This window comes from Dermochelys coriacea, chromosome 8, assembly GCF_009764565.3.
Source record: "Dermochelys coriacea isolate rDerCor1 chromosome 8, rDerCor1.pri.v4, whole genome shotgun sequence".
Lineage (NCBI taxonomy): Eukaryota > Metazoa > Chordata > Testudines > Dermochelyidae > Dermochelys > Dermochelys coriacea.
In genome coordinates, this window is record NC_050075.1 from 70,979,921 (window position 1) to 70,995,845 (window position 15,925).

The 15,925-nt window shown below is 38.2% G+C and overlaps 1 protein-coding gene across 4 annotated transcripts in view; it reads left to right on the forward strand.

Moving 5' to 3' along the window:
* Window positions 1-15,925, forward strand: part of SASS6 (SAS-6 centriolar assembly protein) — a 30,821-nt gene that overhangs the window by 7,089 nt on the left and 7,807 nt on the right. For 3 of the 4 annotated variants that reach the window (XR_006273835.1, XR_006273834.1, XM_038413337.2), the window contains exons 4-14: window positions 394-498; window positions 1,130-1,301; window positions 3,558-3,635; window positions 4,808-4,927; window positions 5,050-5,241; window positions 5,504-5,698; window positions 9,125-9,214; window positions 9,314-9,493; window positions 10,619-10,700; window positions 13,456-13,589; window positions 15,398-15,523. Coding sequence is in view for 2 of the 4 variants with exons in the window: in XM_038413337.2 (XP_038269265.1) it covers window positions 394-498; window positions 1,130-1,301; window positions 3,558-3,635; window positions 4,808-4,927; window positions 5,050-5,241; window positions 5,504-5,698; window positions 9,125-9,214; window positions 9,314-9,493; window positions 10,619-10,700; window positions 13,456-13,589; window positions 15,398-15,523 (1,474 nt within the window). In the remaining 2 variants the exon portion in view is untranslated. The remainder of the gene's footprint in view (window positions 1-393; window positions 499-1,129; window positions 1,302-3,557; window positions 3,636-4,807; window positions 4,928-5,049; window positions 5,242-5,503; window positions 5,699-9,124; window positions 9,215-9,313; window positions 9,494-10,618; window positions 10,701-13,455; window positions 13,590-15,397; window positions 15,524-15,925) is intronic. The other variant, XM_043491068.1, reaches the window with a different exon arrangement.

A 15,925-nucleotide genomic window follows, 5' to 3' on the forward strand; every position in this document is an offset into this window, starting at 1 on the left:
CTGCTCCATTATTCTAGGCTTAATGTACATACACACAATAAAAGAAAGTTCCTGCCTCAAATAGTTTGCATTGTTAAGGCTCCTATTTAGTACATCTATCCAAGTAATTGTTAACTCTATAGGTTCTCAAAGAAGATTATAATTTGAAAGATACATATTTGTTCCCACATAATTTTGTTTAGTGAAAGTAATTTGCAAAACATTCAAAATTAAAATACCACACCTCGTGTGATTAGCTACTTGACAGTGTTTCTTTTGTACTCTGGATTAAAAAATTGAAATGATAGGTGTTAAACATTTAATTAATTAATTAGTAAAATATTTATTTACTTAGTGCAAATGAAAATATTTGATAGGAATGTAACTTGTATTTTCCCCTCTTTCTTTATGTAGTTTAAAATGCCAGCAGGGTCTTTTGGTAGATTTCTCTGCTTTTCCGCAAAGATTTATAGATCTACTTCAGCAGTGCATTCAGGAACAAAACAAAGATACCCCAAGGTAAATAACATTTTGGTACCACATTACCAACTTTTAAAAAACATTTCTTAAAACACACACCCACTAAGCCAAGCACTCCAAGAAGCAATATCAGACCAAGGAAAGTCAATGGGATTTAGGCTTCAAGTCACTAAATCACTTTTGAAAATGAGAATTTTCACTTCAGTGCCTTTGAAAATGTTACCCCTTATGCAGTGTGTTTATTTTTACAAAGTTCTTTTAAAGTGCATGCATCTTCAGAGGTTTTTTATTTGCAATTTCAAATGTATCATGAGTGATTCACTTTTATAAAATCTCAGAAAAAGCAAAGATTACAAATCCACTGGCTTTTTTATTTATTATGCATACAGGAATCTTTTTGGTCCGAGCATTATGATATTTATGTGAAGATACTGTTGTATCGGTTTCCCTTTAATATTAACATAACATTAATTTGGTAAAGATTTTGGCTCTGATCCTGCAACTGCATCCAAGCAGGTGGGGCTTCTGGAACTTTACAGATCCAGTTGTGTGATAAGTGCCTTAATGATTATTATTTTGTAAAGTGGAAAAAAGCCTAGAATTTACAGATAGTTTGTAAACAAAGAGATGTTATGTATTAAATGTGGTTCTATTTTGTTTGTTTTTTAAGGTTTTTGCTGCAATTACTTTCTTCAGCATCTGTTTTAGATCACACACCTGCTTTTTTAAATGTAGTGGAGACAAATCCATTTAAACATTTGACACATCTCTCACTAAAATTCCTGCCAGGAAATGATGCAGATATAAAGAAGTTTTTAGCAATCTGTTTGAAATGTATTAAGGTAAGATTATAGATTTGTAATATTCGTAATTAGGTCCTGATCCTCCAAACCCTTAATGTTGTGGCTTTTATTTTAATTTTTTTGTTGTTAATTTTAGTTCATGTTATGGCTTTGCACATAGTTGTATGGGTACATATTGTAATTAAATCAATATACACACTATCTCTCTAAGGATTGTGTCTATTTAAAATAGAGCTATCAAATGATAAAAAAAAAATCACAATTAATTGCGAGATTTAAAAAAAGTCACGATTAATCACACTATTAATACAATACCAATTTAAATTTATTATGAATATTTTTGGATGTTTTTCTACATTTTCTAATGTATTGTTTTCAATTGCAACACAATACAAAGTGTACAGTGCTCACTTTATATTATTTTTGATTACAAATATTTGCACTGTAAAAAAAGAGTACAATCTACAAGTCAAAGCATGAAGGGGCATACGAACGTTTAGCAGATCTGGCACATAAATACCTTGCAATGCCAGCTACAATAGTGCCATGCGAATGCCTGTTTTTACTTTCCGGTGACGTTGTAAACAAGAAGCAGGCAGCATTATCTCCCATAAATGTAAACAAACTTGTTTGGCTGAATAAGAAGTAGGACTGAGTTTTACATTGTTTTGTTTTTGAGTGCAGTTATGAAAAAACAAAAATGATAGAGATAGCACTACTGTACTTGTATGAGGTGAATTGAAAAATATTATTTCTTTTGTTTATCAATATATTTGAAAATGTAGAAAAACATCCAAAAATATTTATAATAAACTTAAGTTGGTATTCTTTATTGTTTAACAGTGCGATTAAAACTTTAGTTAATCACTACTATTTTTAAATATAGTTTGTTTTGTATTAATCTCTTGAGTTAACTGCAATTAATAATGGCCCTAATTTAAAACAAAATTTGATAATCTGAATTGGCAGAAATTAGACACTTTGGATATGTGATGAATGTGGTAATGCAATTGTTGAGTTAAATAAGCCTCTCAGTATTGGGTGCTTCATGGCTTTGTGCTGACCCGCTATACAAATGCAAGAGTGAAATACTTGAAAGTTAAGGATTTTGATCCTGCTGTTGGATCTGCACGTGCATATCCATGCGTAAATTCAGAGCCTTCTTTAATTCAGTGGGGTTTTATTTGCCATTTATAGATTGGAAAGCGATGTTGATGTGCTTGGTAGCATATCAGGTTTAAATAATGTTATGAAATGAACAATGAGCTCTGAGTTTGAAAAAATCCTCAACCTACAGTCCACATCTCACTAATTTCTTCACATGTAATTTTTGTCTCCTTTTATTTTAGTGCAATGTAAATGTAAACTGCATCAGTAACATAACTTGTTTTTAAAGTAAAAGGTTCACAAAGATTATCCTCTTAACATCTAGGTCAGGGGCTAAGTTCTGTCTAAGTTGTGTGGCTGCGCAGCAGGCTATCAAGGGCCACGCAGGCACACAGCAGGCAGAAGTGACTGTCCTCTGGCCCCAGCCTTGGAGCTGCCGTGGCAGGGAGAGAGCTGGGGGGGAGTCTCTCTCTCCCTCCCCACTGCAGCCCAGAAAAGCCTGTACTCCAAAACCCTCATCCCCACCCCGGAGCCTGCACTCCCAGCCCCGAGCCCCTTCCCACACCCAAACTCCCTCCCAGAGTCTGCACTCCCTCCCATATCCCTCATCCCCGGCCCCACCCCAGAGCCTGCACCCGCAGCCAGAGCCCACACCCCCCGCACCTCAACCCTGAGCCCCCTCCCACACTCTGAACCCCTGGCCCCGGCCACATATCACTTCCATAGTGGTGCACATAACAAAATTAATTCTGCACATAGAGCTGGGCACCTGGCTGGCAGCCGGAGCCCCTGCATGCATGGGGGCTGGCAGCTTTCGACCCTCCCGTAATAACCTTGCGAATCCCAGTTTGAGACCCCCTCATCTAGTTGTTAATGCAACTACTTTTCAAACAATAGTTTAAAGTGCGAATATCCTATTTTCTTGGGGAAATTTTGGGGAAAACTTGATTCAGAATTGTCTGCATTTGTACTGATTACCTTTTTTTTACAACTGAAAAAAGGTTTTTACTTTAGGATTCATGAAAATATACAATTTAGTATTAGGTTGTCTTAGTAAGACTTCGTTACTGGCATAATGGACATGTATTTTTGGACTTTACATGTAGAAATAATGGAATATGGATGCTAAATAACGTTTCTAAATTGGAAAATAAGATTGTATAGATTTAAAATGTCAATTATATGTAGGAAGAAAAGTCATTATTGGAACAAAAGCTTAAAAAAACTGAAGATGACCTTACCAGACAGCTGAACTACACACAGCAGGTAATTGATGTTGCGCCTTCCTGCCTTTGGTATAATATGTGTTCAGTCTTCTGAATTTTCTGTATAGCGTACCACATGTAAAGGTATATTACTAATTTGTAGAATTTCAGTAGGGTCCAGTTTATAGAACACTTCGTAAAATATTATCTTTTCTTGTTTCGTATCTAATTTTATATCTGTGCATTTATTTTGAATTTTGTGGCCAGTGGAGTATTTACTGCTGGTGGCCCATAGAGGTTTGGCTGGTTACATGGTGTTGAGGAACAACCAATTTTGGCAGGGCAGAAGGAGGTGAAGTGAAGTTCAAAAGTAGCCAGTGTGATGAACAGTTCTGAAGAAAGGTCAAAACATCACACTAAAGACAACTAAAAACACTTCACTTTTCCCCACAAGCACTTGCTGTGGTTGCCATAGGAATATTATGTGATCAGAAATATGAGAATAAGTAGTTCACAAGACTGTCTCTACATTGAAATGTCACACAATGAAGATATTTTGGAATCCTTTACTTTGTGTTATGTATGAAGCAAAGAAAAATTTTATTAAAATTGTGGCTATTTATGTTCTAAAATTCTATTTAAGATAGATGGTGGGCCCTGTTGTGGTTTCTTTTCTTTTTAAAGGATGACAGCTGTGGGTCATACAGTAAAAATACAGACTGAACTTTGGTCACTCTTGAGTTGAAGATAGAGAGCCTTAATGTTCCTTTTTTCCCCTTCTGTGGACTTGTCAGAGAGTTGACATTTTGCAAAACACATTATCTAATTTTTTATAGAATTGGAACTACTGTACACTTCTGTCGTTGCAAATTTAAAAGAAAAATGCTACCAAGTAGTATATTTTTTCATACTGAAAAGTTGGTATTTACAGTGCTATGGCATGGCTGTTGAGTGTGTTCACTCTTACTTCCGCTTGATAGGAGAGAGTACCATGCTGTGGTTAGGGCATAAGGTTGGGAATTATGATTCTTTTACCAGCTCTGTCATTGTTTGATGACCCTCTGTTTCCCATCTGTAAAGCTGAGATGTATATCACTGGGTGGTGTGAGGATTCAATTCGTTCTGTAAAGCACTTTGGGGTCCTTGGATGAAAATCACAATATAGTGCAAAGTATTGTTCAGTATAAACTGATACATTTTTCAAGATTCTTTATGCTGTCTCAACAAACACAGAGCTTGTCAGAAAAGAGCCGGGAATTAGATAAGTTGAGAAGTGAATGGACGTCACATACAACAACACTAACAAATAAGCACACTCAGGAATTGACAAATGAGAAGGAGAAAGCTCTCCAGGTATGAGAACTGAAGGAAAAACAAACCAAAAATATAGGTACACATTTAATAGTTTCTTAGTTTAAGGTTAGTTTCACTGAAGCACTTCTTCCTTTGTTTTCCAACTTCTTTTTTCATTATAGGTGCAGACTCAGTACCAACAACAACATGAACAACAGAAAAAGGAATTGGAAAGCTTGCATCAGAAAAGTATCCAACAGCTACAGAATAGACTGTCAGAACTCGAGATTGCCAACAAGGACCTAACAGAAAGGAGATACAAAGGAGACTCCACAATTAGAGAACTTAAAGCAAAACTCTCTGGAATAGAAGATGTATGGAATGTTCATTTTTATTTTCAAATCTATATTTGTATAGGGATAACACAATCAATACACTCGCACGATATACAGTGCAACCTGTGAAAATACAGCAAACGTTCAGGTTGTGGGAATCCATACTTCAGGTTCTGAAGTATTTATTTTTACTACCTATTTCTATTGTCTTATTGAGATCCTTTGTTAAGAGTTGGATATGTTTATTCAAACTTAAGGAATTGCAGTGTTTTTTTTAAAATATTTTTTCCAAACATTCTAGGAGTGCCAGAGAGCAAAGCAAGAAGTGCTGTCATTGCGTCGGGAGAATACTACTCTGGATGCTGAATGCCATGAAAAAGAGAAATGCATTAATCAGCTACAAACACGAGTTGCTGTTTTGGAACAAGAGATCAAAGATAAGGACCAGCTAATTATTAGGACAAAAGAAGTATTAGATGCAACACAAGAACAAAAGGTTCTGTTAGTTTCTAAATATACTGTTTCTAAAGTAGTGTAGGTTTCAGAGTAGCAACCATGTTAGTCTGTATTCGCAAAAAAAGAAAGGGAGTACTTGTGGCACCTTAGAGACTAACAAATTTATTTGAGCATAAGCTTTCGTGAGCTACAGCATCCGATGCAGTGAGCTGTATGCTCAAATAAATTTGTTAGTCTCTAAGGTGCCACAAGTACTCCTTTTCTTTTTTGTAAAGTAGTGTAGAACCATGCTTAATTGCTATTCGCAACTGGGCAATTGTGGATTATCAGATTTTGTGAACTGGCAAATAGATGATCAACCATGATTTAAAGAATTAAGGTTACAGCATTGCAAAATACATTTACAGTTACAATTCTAGTACTTTGTAGTCCAGCAGTAAATATACACTACTTTTACAAAATATATTCATCTCTTACTATTAGATATTTGCTGACATATGAGACTGAATTTTTCTGTTTAAAAACTGGATTAGTGATGTGAAAATTAGTGAGGTGGTTCTCCTCGTAGTGTCCCTATGGGTGCTCCACTTCAACTGGGCATGTGCCCCATTGCCATCTTCTATCCGAGATTTTAGGTAGCAGTTCCCATTTGGCCCTTACATGCATTCTACTCTGCTTCATGCTCTGTTCGGTAGCTGTATAGAGCTGCATGGGCAGGCTGCCTTGGGCTAAGATGGAACCTCAGAAGTGTCCGAGTTGAGTTTATTTCAACTAGGTTTTTTTTTCTAAATAGTTTTACATAGCTAACTAGTTGTAGTGATAGTAGTTAGTAATTAATAATAATAATAATAATAATATTTATTATTACTATTGATGTCCTTTCAGGTTTTTTTTTCCCTGCAGGGAACTTTAGGTTGCTGAAAGGGTATGCCCAGCTCTTCAGGTTTTAAACATTGGCTTTCATGCTGGCAGGCTATCCTAGTGAGCGATGGGCACTCCTAGTGCATCCATTGCCTTGAGAAGTCACACATCCCCCAGAAGTGTAATTTTTGCCTGGCATGAAAATCAAGAGTCAGAAAGAACCTGGAGATTAAAATTGCACTGCCTCATGATGGAGAGCTGTGTCTGTCTAGTTTCTGAAACAGGCTAGGAGACCTCCTTCATACATTGGTCTCCAAGCAAGCTGAGCTCTTCAACCACTTTGGCGTAATACTTAGAGCTTCTAAGAAAGAAAACACAAGAATCCTCTCAAAAAGACTCTAGGAAAAGGAGCTTGGGTTCCCCAGATAGGGAATCTACTTCAAAGAACTACTGGTCGCCGATTGAGACAACTACTTTTGTGCCTGTTGGTTCCTGACTCAGTACCCACAAGACTGCCGGTTCCTTAGGTACTGTGACCACCACTAAACCCAAAGAATCTAAGGGTTCCAGCACATCATTGGTACTATCAGGAGATCGAGATGACAAGGAGAAGAAGACTATCTCTTCTAAGTTAATACTCAAAGAATCAGCCAGGTTCTTGGAACCTTCCATTTCAGTACTGCAGAAGACCAGACTGTCATCTAGTGGTCGTTCCTTGGAGTGCATAAAGCCTACAGTATCATTTGCTCCCTCTACCATAATCACCTCTGCTCAGGCTGCAGCCTCAGTACTGACTGCCATGTCGATACTGCAGGAGGTTAAATTTTCACAACACCTCACAGTGACAGAGATGCCTGACTCCTCTTTGTTTGGTACTGAGGACCTCTTAAGTCTCCAGACATTCACCCAGTACCAACAGTGTCACCACCTTTTTCTACTGGTGCTGTTTGAAGTCATCAACCTGCAATGGTGAAGGAATCATAACTACTTTATCTGGGGATGAAGAGGAGATGTTGTTAGCAGGGTGACCTTGTTCTCTGCTTTCACCTTCTGCTCCTCAAAAGTCTCTCCTTGTGGTTCAGGGCTTCAAGAGAGGATGGGAGGGATTGTTTAGCCTTATCATGGCGATGAGTGATGCCAGGGGTCCTAGAGAATTTTTGGCAATATGCCACCAATTGATCCCAGTACAGCGATTGAGTGGGCCCATGGGGTATAGGTGGGGGCATCCACGAGTGCTCATACTATTGAGATGGAGCTTGAGGGTGTCTCTCAAATATGTTCCATCTCCCTAGCAGTCTCCAGAAAAATACTCCTCTGATAGTGAGGAGGGGAAACTTGAACCAGAATTAGAGAAACCAATGGTTGGTAGTCACCTGAAGTGGAGCACCCATAGGGACACTATTTAAAGAAGGAGGAGCAGTTACTCACCCTGTTCAGTAACTAGTTCTTTGAAATGTCCCTCTCTGGGAGCTTCAGTACTCCACGTCCTTGCCCTCTGCTTCGGATTTCTCTGCTGTGGACCTTTGTGGTAGAGAAGGAATTGAGGGTGGGTCGCCTGCACAGATCTATTTAGCCATGTTGCAGAGTACTAGGCAGAGTAGAGCGCATGCATGGGTCAAACAGGCACTGCTAGCTAAAATGTCCAATTTGAAGGTGCATGCCCACCTGAAGTGGAGTGTCCATAGCAGGGATTTCAAACTCAAATCACCACGAGAGCCCCATGAGGACTAGTACATTGGCCCGAGGGCCGCATTACTGAAACCTTTTCATACAATGATACAAAAGTCAAAAATGAAAAAAATGAAGAGTAATGTAGTATGTCAATGTAATGCGAAGAGGGGTTTTAATAAAATATAAACACCTGTAACTATTCCTTATGTGGTCAATAACAATGATGATGATCTACACTAACAGTCTATCAACATAGATGTAATGGCAGGAACTTTTTAAAGTAACTATTCATACAAAATACGTTGCCACTTTTTTAACACACATTCTTCCCAACTACTCACAGCAAAAAATCATACATGCTGAACTTCATACCTCAGACTGCTCATCTAGTCCATGAGGCTCCACCTCTTCCCAGCCCCCATGCCAACCCCTTCCCCAAAGTCTCTGCCCCCCTTCCCCAAATCCCCACTCTGACCCCGCCTCTTCTCCGTCTCCCCTGAGCGTGCTGCGTCCCTTCTCCTCCCTCTTCCCTCCTGGAAAGTCCTAAGTGCTGCCAAACAGCTGTTTTGTTGGCGGGAAGCGCTGGGAGGTAGATGGAGAAGCAGGGATGTGGCGCGCTTGGGGGTGGGGGTGAGGGCGGGGGTGAGGGGGAGCTTGGCTGCTGGTGGGGTCAGCGCCTATGGCAGGCCGCAGGAAATAACTCTGCAGGCCATGTGTTTGAGACCCCTGGCCCATAGGGACCACATCTCAACAACTACAGTGACTGCACAGGGGGAGTAAACCCTTTCCCTTCTGATGCAAATTTTAACGAGCTTGATCTAAATCAGATTTAAGTATTTGTGTGTGTGTGTGGTTTGGTTTTTTTTTTTTTGCCTTTTTTTTTTTTTAAAGAAGCACAAAATCTTGCTAATGGAAAACTTTTTGATTTTTGAAGGTGATACTGGAAGAAAATACAGAGAAGAAACAAGTTCATGTAGGAAAACTTGAAGCAACAATAAAGTCATTATCGGCTGAACTTCTTAAGGTTTGTTTAAACATGAAAGTGTCCTAATCATGGGATTTCTTCATTTAATTTTATGCATTGTTTGTTTAATTTAGAAATGACTCTGATGTTGTTTAATAGGCTAATGAAATTATCAAGAAGTTACAAGGAGATTTGAAAACACTAATGAGTAAATTGAAATTGAAAAATACAGTAACAATTCAGCAAGAAAAACTCTTGGCTGAAAAAGAAGAGAAACTACAGAAAGAGCAAAGGGAACTTCAGGAGACTGGACAATCTCTTCGAGTAAAAGAGCAAGAGGTAACTTAATGCATTATCTTAAGCTTTAGTGCTGTAACCACTTATGTATGTGCTTTAAGTTAAGCATGCGTTTAAGTGTTTGCAGGATTACCCTTGAATTGCTGTCTATAAAACTGAATGACTTTACCCATTTATGAAATGCTTTATTGAAACAGAATTCTGTCAAATGTTCGTGTAGTGTATTTTTTTGGTTGATAAAAGCATAGAGGGAATAGAGCCCAGTTGAAGCAAAATTCTCAAATTTTAGTAACAGCACTAAATTTGACAAATTGGGAAGTCTAATAAAAATAGCTAAAATAATTATAAACTTAATTGTTTGGATCAATATGCTTTCTACCTAAAGAGACATTCAAAATTAAAAAAATATTTTTTTTAAGAGAGATTTTCTTGTATTACTTATAAAATATGAAAGACTTAAAAAAAAAAAATCTAAGTTTCGCCCACTGTTTTTAGGCTTTATACTTTATTTGCATTTGGTATTTTATTCAGTTCCAAGAATGAAAACATACTGGTCAGTTCAGTTTCTGGTTCTCTTGCATGTTTAAAACACTTGATGAATGTGGTTTGGAACTGCAAAATTCATATCTGGACAGAACTTCCAGCAAAGACAGCAGGAGTTCAGGGCCATCTCAGATTTCAGTTACTATTAGGGTTAGCAAACCTTTTAACAAAAGCTAGCTCCTACAATGAAAACTCTTTACCTTGTTACCTCTTTAAATACAAATAGAGAGAGGATACTATATTTGTATAGGGCTAGAATTTACAGAGTACAAAACGTTCAGTGAATACAACAGCATATACATAGCTATGAATCAACATACTTCTGAAGGGCAGAAACAGGCAAAAGTTGAGAGAGAGATTTTCAAAGGCATAAATAATTGCCCAGTGCCAACTGACACTTTTGCCTTTTGAAATCAATGCCAAGAAAATAAGGTTCTTTTCATTGTGTAATCACACCCCTTTTGTACTATGATTAATTGTGAATCTAAATCAAAGCAACACTGAAAGATAAGATCAACAGTACTTCTAAATCCTTGATATTTATTTACACTATTATTTTCTTCAGTTTTTAATTATTGACATTTCTTGATTATGCTTGACGTAATTAGTATGGAAATATTTCAGGTATGCAAGTTGCAAGAACAGTTAGAAACTACAGTACAAAAACTGGAAGAAAGCAAGCAACTGCTAAAAACCAATGAAAATGGTAGGTTTACTGGATTCCTTCTTTAGGCCTCTCTCTCCTTATTTTTGTTACACGTGGGGGAATTCTTCACCACTGCAGATGCACAGAATTTGATCCCCTCAGATTTCTTTGCTTCCTCGCAGAAAGATGACTGATGGGGAAGCCACAAAAGTGGTCATGTGACCCCTCCCCAGCAGTATGTTTTGGGTGCCCAGGACAGCCGGCAGAGCAGTGAATCACTGTGGGGCAGGGGGCAGGACTGGGAAGACCCAGCGCCAGGCTCAACTGCTAGTCCCAGCTGGGCTGGGAAGGACAGGACTTCCTCTTCCCCTGCACGGCATCTGGGGCCATGTCAGACCCACCCCCAGATTTCTCCCCTGGCTGCAGGAAGCTCTGCAAACTCCCTCCCACTTGCCCTCCACGCTTCCTGCACCCATTGCTCCTCAGCTGCAGGGGAAGGGATCACTGTACACTGATCACTGTTCATCATCCTGATGAACCATCCGCACCTGGATCCCCCTGTAGAGTCCCATTACCATTGTACCCAGAACCCCCTAACAAGCCCTTGTGCATCCATCCAGATCCCCCTTTCCACCTGGATCCCTCACTGAGCTGCCTGCACCCAGATTGCCCCACACACAACCCTCTCAACCCAAACCTGGATTCCCCCAAGTCCCTTCAAACTTGGATCCTGCTTTGTTGAGCCTGTCTGCCCCACACTTGGTGCACCTGGCAGAGAGTGGCAGGGCCCTGGGGTTTTTCTGGGGAAGGCCCTGTCCTTGTGCCGTGTCAGGGTTGGGTGCAGCCTCATCGCTGAGTCCGTGTCCTCGGTGGGAGCTGCACAGTGATCTCCCACCTCTTTGCAGCCAGTGGCCTGTGCTCCCCAGTGCCATGCTGGAGTCTCCACATTTATTTGACAAATAAAATTTTGAAGAATTTTAAAATATTGTGTGCAGAATTTTTAATTTTTTGGCACAGAATGCCCTCAGGAGTAAAATTTTGCATTAAAAACATTTTATTTCATCTTGAAGCTAGAAAGATTGCTCATTTCTATCATGGCATACTTGTGATTTCCTGCTGTTCCCTTCCACTTCCGCCACCCCACAGCCCACAAGGATCAAACAATTTAGTAACTGTTCAGTTCAGGTTTCCAGTGTATTATAGTAGCCCTAATCTGTTTGGTGTGGTTGTTCACATAAAACAAAATTTCCCTTACAACTTTAAGTGTTACAGTTTAGAATTTGAGAAAGTTTACATGTGATTCTAAATTTAAGCTACATGACCGCATGAGTTAAAACAAGAATTGCACAGCTAAGTTACAAATTGATGCTTTGAAAACATAGGCTCCAATTGTGCATCCTACTAATACACCTGCTTAACTTTAAGCAGGTAAACAGTTTCATTGAAGTCCATGGGAAAGCTTACATGCTTAAAGTTATGTATGTTTGTAGATCTCTTACTCTTTATGGGGCATAATCCAAAGCATATTGAACTCAATAAACTTAAATCCAGCTACAGGGTCTCTAATTATTAAATGTTTATCTCCCTATAGTTGTAGGTTCTAATTAATACTCTATTGCTGTTCTATGAAAAATTAAGTAATAGGTTATAATAATGGTCATTTAAAAGATGACTGTGCTCTTTAAGGAACCTGATTTTTTTTAAGCCATTTTTAGCAGTAGATGTTGAAGGAGAAAGTTAATCAGACCTGTTATTTTTGAGAGATACGACTTTGTGGGGGGGAGAGCTTTTACTGCTGGAAAAATTTAACAGCTTTGTATAGACGCTAATCTATTTTTTTTTTTTTTTAATTCATTTTCAGCAGATCTGGTAGCAATCCCTATAGTTAAGGTTGCCCAACGCTTCCCATTATAAGATCCTATTTTCAGTTGCTTATAACTTTTTTCCAAACTTTAACTGTTCAGGCTGAGATTTCCAATAGTGGGAGACTACCTCAGGCTGATTCTTTTTTAAGTTTCAGCAAAAATGGTTCAGCTGTTCCTGAGAATGGAATTAGGGAAAAATATATTGTTTTGGCCATGTGTGTGGTGGGTGTTTTTGTTTTTTGTTTTTGTTTTGTTTTTTGTTTTGTTTTTTTGTTTTTTAAACTGCGTTTTATTGAAAAGCTCTAGCCCCTCCATGCTTTGGAGCAAGGGTTTGAAATTTGGCCAAGGAATGGGATGCTCTGGGTATGTACTTTTTGCTGTTGTTGAGGGGAGGGAATGCTTCAGTTGGCCAAGTTATAAGCCTTTTAAAAGCCTGTTTGCACATGCTTAGTAGAGATTTGTTGGAGTTGGCAGATAAATTTAATGAAGATTCCATCTGCACTGAGCATGTGCCCTCCAGCAGGGGCCATGCATGACTTTCCTTGCAAACCTTCTGGTTGCTGCAGGCCACTGTGATGTCAGACACATGAACTAAGAGCACGGAGACTGCCAGTACTCCCCTTGTGGTTTGTGATCCTGCTGCCTGACTTGAATGCAGATGGTATGAGCTGTTCCTGCAGCAGAGGGAGCAGATTGGGACAGGATAAGGAGTCTGGTACTGAAACTAAGGGAAAAATTTTGGGAGGAATGGGGCAGGTCAGATGAGAAGTCCAGAGGGGAAGGTGTAAAGAGACTGGGACTTCAAAATTATGTTTTGTTCACTAATATAACATGAAATAGAATCATTCACATGATTTCTTGAGGTAATTTATGTTAGATTTACAGTACTAATAAAAGGGATGGAAAACAAAATGCTTGAAAATTAGAGTTTTACTCCTTTTTCTATATAGTAATCACATGGTTAAATAAGCAACTGAATGAAATTCAGATGGCAAGAAAGCAAGAGATATTGGGAACTTCTGCCATTCCACTTATACATTCAAGCAATGGCACTATTAGAACTGGCACTTCACCTCACAATATGGTAAGCTATCCAAATTTATAAAACTTGGTACTTTCTGTACATTTTTAGAATAAAGATGCATGCCAAGTGAAATGCTTATTGTACCTAGGAGAAATGCTTTGGTATTTCTTTTGCCCTGTAATTGAATTTTTCTCATCATATTGTGCACTGTTGTTAATGGATGCAACAAAGTTACTAGTATCATAAATAAGAACTTCCTAAATTCTCATTGTCTTGAATAAGCGATATAAACTGTTAAAATGCAAAGATTTGTGTAATGCATTTGGGCTAGTGAAATAGCATATGCTAAAAAGTGCATGCATCTACACATCTAATATTCTTAAAATCCTTCTCTAAAATGAGTCAAGAATGTCAGTCTCAAACAGTCCATTACACTGCAATTACACCAAACACCAGAAATTATATGTGAATAGAAAGGCTATATAACATATGCTAGACATGCCACCAAGCAGAGGTCATAAAGTATTCTGGGTTGCTCTTTATACAACTAAGAGTTATTTACCAGGTGGAAGGGGATGTACAGGTATTTTTCCTCTGCCTGGAGGATCTAGAGCTGCTGCTAATCTGGTAAAACATTATATATAACTACATGCAGAATGTCCCTTTCACTTCTGAATTTAACATGAAATTAGAATTTAAAAATCTGCCAACGCACAGAAAAAGAAAACGATTACAATACTAATAGAAATTGCATAAGAAAAAGTGTGGGTGTGTCTTGCTGTTAGGCATCTTCATACTTCTAGAAATAGTCATTAATTTTTACATGAACATAGGTATTTAACTTAGGGCTAGTGAGATATTTTGAAGAGCACAAGGGAAATGAGGAGTAAAAAATACTTATAAAATGCTCTTGTTTAAAGAGATCAAATTAAAGTAGGCCTGCTGGCTCTTAAGATGTGTGGTACAATGCTTTCAAGAAGTTCTCAAATCTATCAGTCGGTTGTTGGTTTTTTGTTTTTTTTTTTTTTTTGTTTTTTTTTTTTGGTTCCACATATCTAGCACGTGCCCATTTTACCTCAGCTAGCAGGTTTTCCTTATCTATTGTTTTGTTCCCCTTCCAGTAACTAAGGCCTGTAGATCTGCAGCCATTTAATCTTAACAACAAAAAACCCCAACCTGTTTGCATTGCTACATTTTCTCTTTGATGCACAGAGTCTTGTGTGACCTTCATACACTTGTAATAAGAGTATAGTCAAGAGCATATTAGTCAAATCTTGTGGTTTGTTGTTAGAGGGAAAAGTGCTAGTAAAATAATGCTTAGCTTGTCTAGGATCCATTCACTTTCTGCAAGTATACCTTTTAAGAATGTAAGCATAGGAAAACCAATTTTTTCCCTGTACTTTAGTCATTATAATGTATAAACATTAATTTGTGGTAATATTTTGTGATTACAAAGGTCAGTTTTAAATTTTTACATCTAGGCTCAGTGAAATTAAATGCTCATTGAAGCCTGCCAGGCATGATTACTCGGTAAGAATACTAATGCCTAGCTCTTACATAGCGCTTTTCATCAGTGGATCTCTACATGCTTTACAAAAGAGGTCTGTCTCATTATCCTTATTTTACAGTTGGGGAAACTTAGATACTTAGAGGAGAAGTGCCCTTCCTAAGGACACCCAGCAGACCAGTGGCAGAGCTAGGAAGAAAACCCAGGTCCCCTGAGTCCCAGTTTAGTGATCTTGAATGTCTGGTTTCTACTTTAAGTGAACCGCTATTAAAAAGAGAACTAGAGATGCATACATAGATTGATTTTTCTACTGTTGCACTGTTGTTTCCTCCTCTTTCCACATTTTATTTTTCTCTTACAGCTTGACAACAGACACCGTTTTACTAGCTCAGGAATCAGTTACCCCATCTCTCCAGTATGCGCTTTCCAAAACTTTCCTGAAACAGCACCTGTGAAAAGTGCTAACCAGCAGGTTTCAGGACCAAAGGCAGGCATTTACTTTTACTTTTGTGCTCAAGACGAACATTTCTAATCCATGTATTTCTGAACAGTTTGACTTAATTGGATATTTCCAAAAGTTATTAACACAGTATGCTATGTGATACTGTTTTTATGTTAAGTGACAGCAAGAATTTGGTTATAACCACTAAATTATTTTAGTGGTGGTAATATTGGCATTTTCAACAGTTTACAAACCCTAATTTTTCATGACTCTCCTGTAAAGATATTTTCCACCTTGTCATGAATTCTCCTTTGAACAAAAGCTACACAGCAAATTAGTTCTAGTGTTAATCCTGGAACACGAGAATTCCTGGCAGTTATCTCTGGTTTTCAGTCTAATATACCATACTGCCTCCCAAATATAATTTCCCTAATTTCTATTTGATTA